Below are 10,835 nucleotides of genomic sequence, written 5' to 3'. Positions count from 1 at the left end.
TTCAGGGTCTCACCACTAGATCAGACTCTTAATGATCTGCCTGTTTACAGCCTCCCAAGAGCTGGAATTACAGGCATGTACCACCAGACCCAGTCTCAACTGCCCTCTCAGCACGCCCCGGGGGGCTGGGCCAGCACCAAGGGCCCCAGGGATCGAACCCTTGTCCCCTGTGCCTGCTTGTAGGCCCTTTAATCCACTGAGCTATGTGGCTGGCCCGCCACACCATATTTTTGATCAGCCTTTGTATAATTTGGTTTGTAGTTCAGGCTGGCCTTGAACTCACTGCATAGCCCAAGCTGGCCTTAAAACTACAGTAATCCTCCTGTCTCGGCCTCCTGAGTGCTAGGATTACAGGCATGTACCACATCCCCGTCTATAATTTTAAAAATTAAATTTAACAAACACCTGCCCTTTACAATAATATTGATCTGCATTATTTTAACACTACAGAGCAACATACTGCTTTTGTAACTCATTTACTCAGTTTTCTACCGATCATCATTTACATGGCTTCTGTATTTCCAAGATGATGAACAATCCTGTGATGTGTATTTTCTGTATTTCCCAGTTATTTCCTTAGCATATGTTCATGGTAAGAAACTGAATACATATGTGACAGTGCCCCCTGCAGAGGCTGATCTTACTTGTACCCCAACCATTTCTGGATGAGAGGCTATTCCTCCATCCATTTCCAACCCCAGCTATTAGCAGTCACAGAAGTTTGACAAGCTATTAGGCAAGACTTATCTCTGCTGCTCCAGATTGGAACTGGGACGTCCTTCAAATGTCTGTGTTGTGACCTTAGTCCTCAGCGTGGCACTATTGAGAGGTGACGGCAGCTTTAAGAGGTGGGGCCTAGCAAGAGGTCTGTATTGGGGATGTGGGATGTGCCGGTGACAAACAGCATCACAGGAGCCAGACCTTTTCTTCCTTCCTTTGCATCCTGGTGTGGCTGGCTCTGCAGTGCTCCCTGCTGTGAGGGGAAGCCCATGCCCACAGCACTGGCAACACCCAATAATGGATCACAGCTTCCAAAATTTGAGCCAAAAGAAAGCTTTCCTCTTCTTAAGCTCTTTTTTTTTTTTTTTTTTTTTTTTTTTGTATCTTTTTTTTTTTGGCGGAACCGGGGATCAAACTCAGGCCATTGAGCTTGCCAGGCAAGCACTTATTCTACTGAGCTATCTCCCCAGGCTCCCCTAAGCTCATTATTTTAGGTATTTTTTTCACAGCAACAGGAAAGTTATGTAACACAGCTGGTTTGACTTCTTGCTAGAGAAGCAGGGATCAAATTCTAGCATGAAATTTCATGTTAGCCATGAAGCCTGGCAGGATGTGGTCCTGAGTTAGGGAAGTAACAAGCAACTCGAGTCTGGCAACAGCCCCAGTGACACTCCACTTACCCTTTAAAACAAAACAAAACACAGAACAGCCTTATCTTGACGTTTGAGTAGTTACATTACTGGTTGTTTTGATTTTCACTTCCCCTTTAGAGAAGACTCTAGAGCTGAATTTGGAAGAACAATGAATAATTTATTCACTAACCTTGCATTCCCCCCTCACCTCAGTGTGAAATCAGGACCTGAGAAAGTCCATGGCTACTGTAGATAATAGTGGAATACACACTGTTTCTGTGGATTAAGGCCAGCCCAAGTGGTGCAAACCTATAATCCCAACATTGGGAGGCTAAGGCAGGAAGATCGCCCAGAATTTGAGGTCAGCCTGGGCTATATAGTTTATTTAAGGCCAGCCTGAACTACACAGTGAGACTCAATTTAAAAAAAAATATATTTATTTTATTTATTTGGTACAGGGTCTCATACACAGTTTGGACTCATACTGAGCCTCCTGTCTCAGCCTCCCTGGTGCTGGGATTCCAGGCCTGTGCCACCACACCCGGCTTTGGTGGTCTGCATGCGTGCCTGGGGGGTGGGGCCGGCGCTGCATGTGGTGTGAGGATTGCATCCAGATCCTTGCACTGGCCAGGCAGGTGCTCAGACTGCTGAGCTATCTTGCCAGTCCTCAATTTTTTTTGAAAGTGAACTCCAAAAGATGCTGTTCTTCCCTCCGCCCTCCCTGCTTTCCATTCTCCTTCCCAGTGAGACCTCATCACAATGACAGAGTCAAAGTCCTGGGTCAGGAATAGTGATGGCCCCACACTAACTAGATGAGCATTTACTCTGAGCTAGGTATTTCTGAAAGAATGTTACAGTGGTAGACTCTTCAGCCTTGTCACAAAGCTGTGACAAAGTACTGCTGCTGAGTGGAAGCCCCTCAAGGCCCATTTGCCATGGTATACAGCTAGAATGCAATAGAGCCGGTGTGTAAACCACCACAGCTTGTTTCCAGAGCTGCTCTCTTAGCCACTGTGACACCCATGAGGGAGAGAGCCATGGGGACACTACAGAGGTAAGAGGTCCTTTCCTCACTTAGGATGCTGTCATCTGGCTGAGATGAGAGGGTGGTCTGGAGGGGCTGAATTAACCCACCTTGGGACTGCTCGTCAGAACCTGCTATTGCTCCCAAACACATGTACACTAACTACATTCTAGCCAAGGTCCGACGACCCTTTTAGATAAGCACAGTATGTGCACAATTTTGATTCAGGCCATAAATATTTCCTGAATGGCATCTATATGTGCGGCACAGTACAAGATGAGAAAGGAAGGCGTCTGCACCCAGCGAGGCTGTCATCTGTGGCAAGCGCAGCAGCAGTGGAGGCAGGTTTTGGGGTGTGGGTGGTTCTTGAGGATAACTCCAAGTAAGGAAGGCAGAGGAGGCCCTGAGAGTCCAGCAGAGGCAGATGTAGAGAACTCGTGCCTCTAGTATCACCCATTTGCAGGTTTGTATTTAATTTGTGACCTGTTTTGGTTTTGCATAAGAATTTTAAGAACTTGCCATGGATCATGCTAGTAATTCCAGCACTGAGGAGGCAGAGGCAGGAGGATCACTCAGAGTTTGAGGCCAGCCTCCACTACATAGCAAGATCCTGTCTCAAAAAATAAAACAACAACAACAACAAATGTGAGACCATTCTTAGCAAGGGTATTACATAGACTTAGGTAACTATAATAAAATGTGAGCTGGTTTAGAAGCGGCAAGCACATTAAGGATAAAGCCAGAGAGTGGGAGCCAAGGCATCGGGCCCCTGGCTGGACGCTCTCTGTGTCTTGAGTTCCAGAATCTGTAAGATGTGATTCACAGAGACACAGTTAAGAGCTAAGCAGAGACATTGGACACAGAGCAGTTACCTGACTGCTAACCCACTGCTCATTATGAGTATGATTTATGTTTTCTCCTAAGACAGATGGGGCCTTAAAAGTGGTTCTTGCCAAAAGCCGTGACTTCCACTGGGCCTACCGGTGCCCAGCAGGTAGCTAAAGTAGAGCAAAGCTTGACCATCACTTTGTGAAACTCTGGGTCAAACCTTTCTCTGCTCTGTATCCAGGTGAATCAGGCATTTAGGGGCATCTTCTAAAAACTGGCGAAACAAGGCTTATTAGTCCTAAATCTACCTAACCTAACCTCACCACCCTTCAAAACTGAGACCACCTACTCCCAGAGTCCCTATGGCTCTAAAGCTGTAGCCGCCTTGGGCTCCAGCAGTCTCATAGGCCTGAGACCGCCCCCAAATCCTGAGGACTCCCCCCATGGGAACTGAGCTGCTCCTCAAGTTGTGAGGAGTCAACTGTGAAAGCAGAACTGAGATAAGGATCCACCAGCCCCTGGCTGAATTATGTAACAGCTGGTCTTCTGTAATCCAGCACACTGAGAGGCAAAGGCAGGAGGATGGAAAGCCGCATCCAGCCCAGGCAATTTATAGAGAACTTGTATCGGTCAATCAGTCAGTCCAAACAAGCCCTGCTGGGACGTTCTGGTGGGAGAGCCGGTCAGCCTGCTCATCAGTGTGCTGTTGTTCTGCTGCTACTCAGCTTGAATTTTTCCCTTCATTTCTCTTCCCTTCCACGGAGGCTGTATTTGTAAATTCTTTTATTCCCATTATCATGACAAGAAGGATGGGTGCTGGCCAGTGACAGCAAGGGCTGTAACAGGATACCTTAGCTTTTTTTTTTTTTGGTCAGAACCAGGGATTGAACTCAGGCTCTTGCGCTTGCCAGGGAAGTGCTTATTCCACTAAGCCATCTCCTCAGCCCCCTTAGCTTTTGTTTGTTTGTATTTATTTATTTATTGGATTGAACTCAGGCCCTTGAGCTTGTCAGGGCCTTATGCTACTGAGCCATCTCCACGGCCTCTTTTTGAATGCACAGAGGTAAGCTTTGAAACCCCTTGTGCTGCTGTGAAAGGCCTGAAACTATTTACGCGTTTATGATAGCAGAGAAGGGATGAGAGGCACTGATGGTGATAGAGAAGGGACAGGAGGACATCGAGACCCAGACCAGAATTTCCCAAGGTGACCAAACAAACACCAAGAAGGAAGTGGCTTTCTGAGTTTAATCATGGAAAATGTCTGCTATGCACGCAAGTGTGAAGACCAGAGGTGACCACCCCACAGTTCTGCCGCCCCTAATCTCACTTCCATTATTTTCCAGTCCTCATTATTTCCAAGCACACTGTAGACTCACGGTCTCACCCCAGCCCTAGATCAAAGAAATTGGGAGCCCTGGCTTCTGGGCCTTGATTCCATGATTTGCAGAGATTTGCAGTGGATTGCAGTGAATTAACTGACTGACTCATTTTTAGTACTGGGGATTTAACCCGAGGTCTTCGTTCTGAGCTACATCCCCAGCCTACAGGGTCTCACTAAATCGCTAACCTGCAATCCTCCAGCCTCAGCCTTGTAGAGCGCTGGGATCCCGGGAGTGGACTTCAATACAGGAGGACTGGTGAACCCCCCCCGGGGGCACGCCCCATAACCTAGGTCGGCTTTGCAACCTCCCCCACCCCAACCCTCCAACACCGCCCCCGGTATCCAGGGAGCAGTGTTACCTCCTCAACCACCCAGACAGGCCGTCCTGGTTCCCAGCAAAGGCAATCGCTCCTTGCCCCGCCCCGCTCCTCGGAGGCTCCGCCCCTAGTGCCCAGCAGCCTCCGCGCGACCCGCTGGCCCCGCCCATCTGCGCAGGGGCGCGCCGTGCGTAAGCCTCGCTGGCGTGCGCGGTAGCGCGCACGCTGTGCGTCCTGGCGCTGTGGGATTCGGGCCTCCCGCCTGGCAAGGGGGACCGCGGGGTCGCCATGTTCTCCTTGGCGCTGCGGGCCCGGGCGGCAGGCCTCACCGCCTCGTGGGTAAGGAGGCTGCCGACAGCCCGGCTCTGCCGCCGCCCTCCCTTGTCTCAGGCCCCCTTGGCGGCGGGCGCCGGTGGAGGTGCGCTGGAGGGCCGGCGGCGGCGGGGCGAGGACGCGGCGGCCTTGTCCTGCGGCGCGGGAAGGTCGGAGTGCGGGGCGCGGGGCGGGATTCCTGGGTCCGGGTCTGGCCCGGTCCGGGAGCTTCTCCTGCTCCAGATGCGCGCGGTCAGACCTGCATTTCCTGCACTAGCGCTTTTCCTGTCGGAAGCGCTCGGTGAATAACTGCACCAAACCATCTCTGCAAGGACACCGCGGTCACCCGCGCCCAGCGGGGGTCGTGGCCTTTCGAGATCCAAGTCCATCTCTGCACTAGAGACACGGAAGCTGACTGCAGGCAGCTTGAAACACTCGAGTTAATTTTTAAAGTGGGGATGCCAGGAGACATGATAATAGGGCATTTGCCGGAGAGAAGCCGTTTGTGGTTGGTTGGTTTTCCAGCCGGGGAACAGGCTGAGTGGTTCTCCGCGAGAGGAGCCAGCGTGCGTCAGCGGCGACAGTTCGTGGCCCTGGAGTGAGACCCGCCCTGGCCCGGGGCTTTTCTGCTGCTGGTAGCTCTATGACCTTGCCGTTCGTCCTTGTCCCCCCAGCCGTACGAAAGAGTCGTCCTGCTCAGTTCAGTCTTTGAGTAAATTTTAAGGTGCTACTGTGCGTCGTCCACTGTTGGGTCCAGCCGCCACTGCCACTGCGTTACGGTAGTGATAGGTGACAGGCGGTGATTTCTGTGTGCCAAATGCTATTGAGTACTTGCATTTTTACATCTCTGTTGAGATTGGTACTGTTTTCTTAAAGGCATCAGAAAAATGGATATAAACAGCTCTTGTTCTGGTGTGTTAGTTTCATGTAAAAACGTTAAGACACAATGCGAAATGCAGTGTTAAGATCTATTTGGATGGAGCCATCCAATATGGTTTGAAGGTGGGGTGAGATATTTCCTGGAAGTAATACTAACAGAAGGGATCAGAGGGTGTTGTAGGTGGACAGGCTATATGAAAAACTTAGTGGCTTGAAGAAGCGTGGTGTGTTCCCCTGACGGAGGCAGAGAAGGGCCAGGGTGTGCCCTGCTGAGCCAGGTTTTATCTTATTTGAGGCCAAGGAGTCAAAAAGGTTTTAGAGGAGGGATATGATCAGCTTTCTGGTTGGGATGGATTACTGGGTGGGACCAAGGGCACAGTGGGTTTCGGTGGGGTGAGAGGCAGGGACACATAAAAGAGGCTTTAGATCAGACCTAGTCTGTTGATACAGGAAGAGTAGAAATGCGTACACAGATTGGTTTGTTTTTGAGGCAAAAGGTATAAAGGAGCAGTAACTCTGCAAGAAAATGTTGTATGGGGAATGGGGAGATAGCTCAGTTGAATAGGCGCAAGGCCCTGAGTTCAATCCCCAACTCCGCAAAAAAAGAAAAAGAAAATGTTTTATAAATAGCTGTGTGATGTATCCAATAAATATTTATTGACAAGTACGTGTTTTTTTTTTTTTATTACAGAAGTTGTTGTAGGGAAAACAACACTAAGTAGAACAAATAGAATAAGCTCAAAAAATAAAATCCAAAGCTTTTTTTTTCCCCCTTTTGAGACAGGATCTCACTATGCATTTCAGGTTAACCTTGAACTCACTTTGTAGCTGAGGGTGGTCTTGAACTCGCATTGATCATCCTGCCTCAGCCTACCAAGTGCTGGGATTACAGGCATGCACCACCACACCTTGCTCTCCCCCTAATGTGTTTTGATCATCTTTTAAAAAAAATTTTGATCATCTTATCAGTAGTATTTCTGTCCTGTCATTTTAATGCTGCATAGCATTGTATTGTATGTCCGATGTTTTACATCATTCACAAATAGTGGGATATTAGAAGGATTCTAGAAAAATATGAGTGAAGTCTAAATGTCCTGAAAGCAAAATTTTGACTATGTACATCTTCAAAGGCATTGTCTATTCTGTTATATTAATTTCTACATAATTGGTTAGCTCTAAGGCTTTTCAACCAAAAATCTTTCAACTCAATGCTTTAAAAGTGCTTAGGGTTCTGAGTATAGCTCGGTTCTTTTTAGATTACCATCTATCACTTGCCAAACCTTACTTTCAAGCCCCAACATTACCCCTCCCCCCAAGAAAAGCAAACAAGCCAGAACTTAAGTCCTATAAATTGTGACCTTGAGCCCCTTTTTTCTTCCTGTAAAGTGGCTTAGTACCTTCTGTAATAACTGGCTAAAAATTACAAATAATGGAGCAGTGAACCTAGGCTGAGCTTTTCCTTTGTAATTGCCTATGGTTTTCTGGAGTGTTGGCACTGCCCCATTCTCGAGCTGCTGCATTTAGTTTGGTAGCTGAAGGGCTCATAGTGGCATTTTCAAGTGTCAGCATGTTTTCTCAGTCATTGGACATATTTTTCTGTATAGGCATATGCGTGGCTATAGAGGTCTTGATATCGTCCAGTAATTGGCATTTTTTTCCCTTGAAAATGTTTGTGCAATTCCCCACCCCCATGCTGAATATAATTTTGGATAGTGTCCTGGAGCTCTTGAGTGACTATATTATTGTTGCTCTCCACCTCCGTTGTGTTGGCTTTGTTCTTCAGTGGGGCTCTGTGCTGAGCCTGTCACAGGATCAGTAAACAGTGCGGCACTTCACCACACCTAGTCTGACGCTTCTTTCCTGAGGCTCCCACTTTTCCGTGGTGGTGGTTTTCTTGCTGCTGGGCATCATGAACCACCGGCAGTAACTATACCAGTGGGTGGCTTTTTATTAATAGTAAAGACTGATAAAAGTGATTGGATCTTTTAGTACCACCAGTGGTACAAGCTCCCTATGAGACTGTCATGATGTGCCCTGGTGGGTCAAGCTGGTGGGATGTGTTGAGGTGCCTGTTTTCCTTAGTTTTAGCTACCCTGCTGGAGATGGACTGGGCCTACTTTTAGGTTAAAAATTGTTTTGATAAAGCCAAAACAAACCTCACTGGCTGGTTCCAGACATAGACTCTTCCTCTGTGTCTGCCTGCCTCTGGTGATTCTCCAGTGTCTTCAGAAAGTTTTTGTTTTTTTAAGTATTTGCCCAGAGTGAATAATTACTAGGAAGACTTATTGTAACTGTCCTACTAACTTGTTTTGAAACTGCTTCATTGCAGTTTTGTTTTTCTCATTAAAATGAATTTTTAAAAAATCCTTCCATGAATTGTGCTTGATAATAGCTACTCAGTCACATTAGAATTGTGCCACCTTCAGTGATGGCATTTTCCTTCTAGTTTTTAAAATTTTGTGCTATGAAATGTTTTCCCATTCCATTAAGGCTTAACCCTAACTTTGTAACACCCCAAAGAATGTCCATTTTGGCTCAGCACCTCAGAAAAAGCTATCTTTCTCAATGTAGGAAAAACTGCAAAGCATCGTGCACATCCTCCTTGGCTCAAGGTGAGGTTATAGGCAGACAAAATCATCCTAGGTTGAAAATTTCCGTGGAAGCCTCACTGAATTCTCCTAACCCATTGAACATCAACTTAGCAACACAGTACCCTGTAGGGCATTGGTTGTTTACTCTTATAACTGCACAGCCGTGTTTTCTTGAAAGCCATTTTGTTTTGTTTTCTCAAGTTGCTTAAGAGTACTAAGGGAGCTGGGTGTGGTGGCACACACCTGTAATCCTATTGGAGGCCGAGGTAGGAAAATTTCAAGTTTGAAACCAGCCTGGGCTACAAGGGAGCTCAAGGCCAGCCTGGAGTGCATAGTGAGACCATGGGGAGGGGGGAGGGAGTGAAAGTGAATTAAGGGAAATTGCTGTGTTGTGACAGTCTAAATCTGATAGGTGCTAGTAATCGAAGGGTGTGCCATTGTGAGCAGGAAGCGGGAGGTGCAGGCAGCTGTGTGTGGGGACAGTGCGTGGTAGGATGGAGAAGGACTTGCACAGAAAGAGGTGGGGGCGGTTCCTAAAGACTCAGCTTGTGTTGCGCCACAGGCTTCAGGTCAGTTTTGTAAGCAGTGAACATGTTACGCAGGTGAAGAGCACAGCCAGGCCCAGCACAGTGCTGCCCTCTTCCTGGTCATAATTCTGGTGCAGCCCTGGAGCTTGCCAACAAAGATGGGAAGTGGGGTCCTAACGTGCTTTTTGCATGAGGAAAGGTTATCTTTTGTGATTTACAGAAGTATTTGACATAGCTGATTATTTGTTATATAAGTACCGTGCGCTAACCGATTGCGCCACTGGAGCTTCTAGCTGATTATTTGTGGAATTAGATTGCGCCACTGGAGCTTCTAGCTGATTATTTGTGGAATTAGATTGCAGAATTTAGTTACAATGGTGAGTGGAAAATTAATTATCGTAGCAGTGAAAGTTTGCAATCTTGGGAGGAATGCTGCTTATAAGTTAAGGTTCTAAGCCATGATTTACAACTAGAAAAGTGGTATTGCTGTTGTCAGCATCAGTTGGGCATGCTGTTATAGTAAAATGGAGACAGGATTCTTGAAAATGGTAAACTATTGGCAATAGGACGAACCCTCTGCTCTATTTCAATTACAATACACAGAGAGTACTGCACAGATTCCTTCACCTCCACAGTAGTATAATGAATGTAGAAAATGTCCAGACAATAGTAACTGAAGTCCAGGGAGGGCTTTAGCTTCTGTATGAGGATGGACTTTAAAATTTTGACTAGCTGGGGATATAGCTCAGCAGCATAAGCACCTGCCTGGCAAGCACAAGGTCCTGAGTTTGATCCCTGGTACTGGAAACAAAAAGTCTTGACTACCTAACAAGTGAAGGTGGGCTTGATGTGTATGTGTTAGAGATCATTCAAAAGATAACTATCCTCTGTCTGAGTTGGGTGCTAATAAAGGAAAAGGTTGTTTTCAATTGCCTGGTTGGTCTTCTTTTTCCCATGAGGTCACTGATTCTCTCAGTTTTGTCTGACAGCCTCCTTGTCCCCTAAGTTCTTACTGCTAGGTGTACTTCTTTATCATGTTAGGTACAATTAACCAAATGTGAGGGTTAGGTGGATTCTCAGAATAAACCTGAAGAATTGGTCCTTGCAAAGGTCATGCAGGGACCCTACTTAGGGAGAATGTAAAATTATAATTTTTGTCATTTTGAGCCATAGCAATTAAGAGGGAATGGCTAGTAAAAAAGAGCATTGGATTTAGATTCTAACAGTGTTGGGCTAAACTGGGCATGGTGGCACAGGCATGTAATCCCAGCACTCTAGAAGGCTGAGGCAGGAGGATCCTGGGAGTTCCAATCTATGCTGGGCAGTTTAGCAACTTCAGTAGGCCCTGTCTCAAAAAAAGACAGGATGTAGCTGTGGATTCAGTCCTCAGTACAGTGTGCATGTGTGCGTGAGTACGTTTACGCACGCGCCTGTACTGGGGGGCTGGGCTTAAAATCTGTTTTGTCATTGTGTCAAAGCCTGAGTTTTTGGGGCTGGAGAGATGGCTCAGTGGTCTAAAGCACCTACTTGGAACTAGCTTGGCAAAGCATCAGGGACCGCGGTTCAATCCCCCAGCACCACATGTCAGCCAGCCCCGCCCCCTGGTGGGCTGAGCTGGCCACAC

At 47.3% G+C, this 10,835-nt stretch overlaps 1 protein-coding gene across 2 annotated transcripts in view; it reads left to right on the top strand.

Annotated features, from left to right (window-relative positions):
• Positions 1–5,055: 5,055 nt before the first annotated feature.
• The window catches only part of Ndufv2 (NADH:ubiquinone oxidoreductase core subunit V2), a 29,217-nt gene continuing 23,437 nt past the window's right edge, over positions 5,056–10,835 (top strand). The window contains exon 1 of one of the 2 annotated variants that reach the window (XM_023705300.1): positions 5,056–5,241. In XM_023705300.1, the coding sequence (XP_023561068.1) occupies positions 5,191–5,241 (51 nt within the window). In that variant the 5' untranslated portion in view covers positions 5,056–5,190. The remainder of the gene's footprint in view (positions 5,242–10,835) is intronic. The other variant, XM_004645045.2, reaches the window with a different exon arrangement.

Source organism: Octodon degus, unplaced genomic scaffold (genome assembly GCF_000260255.1).
Source record: "Octodon degus isolate 3935 unplaced genomic scaffold, OctDeg1.0 scaffold00216, whole genome shotgun sequence".
Lineage (NCBI taxonomy): Eukaryota > Metazoa > Chordata > Mammalia > Rodentia > Octodontidae > Octodon > Octodon degus.
This window is presented reverse-complemented; position numbering and strand designations above follow the sequence as displayed.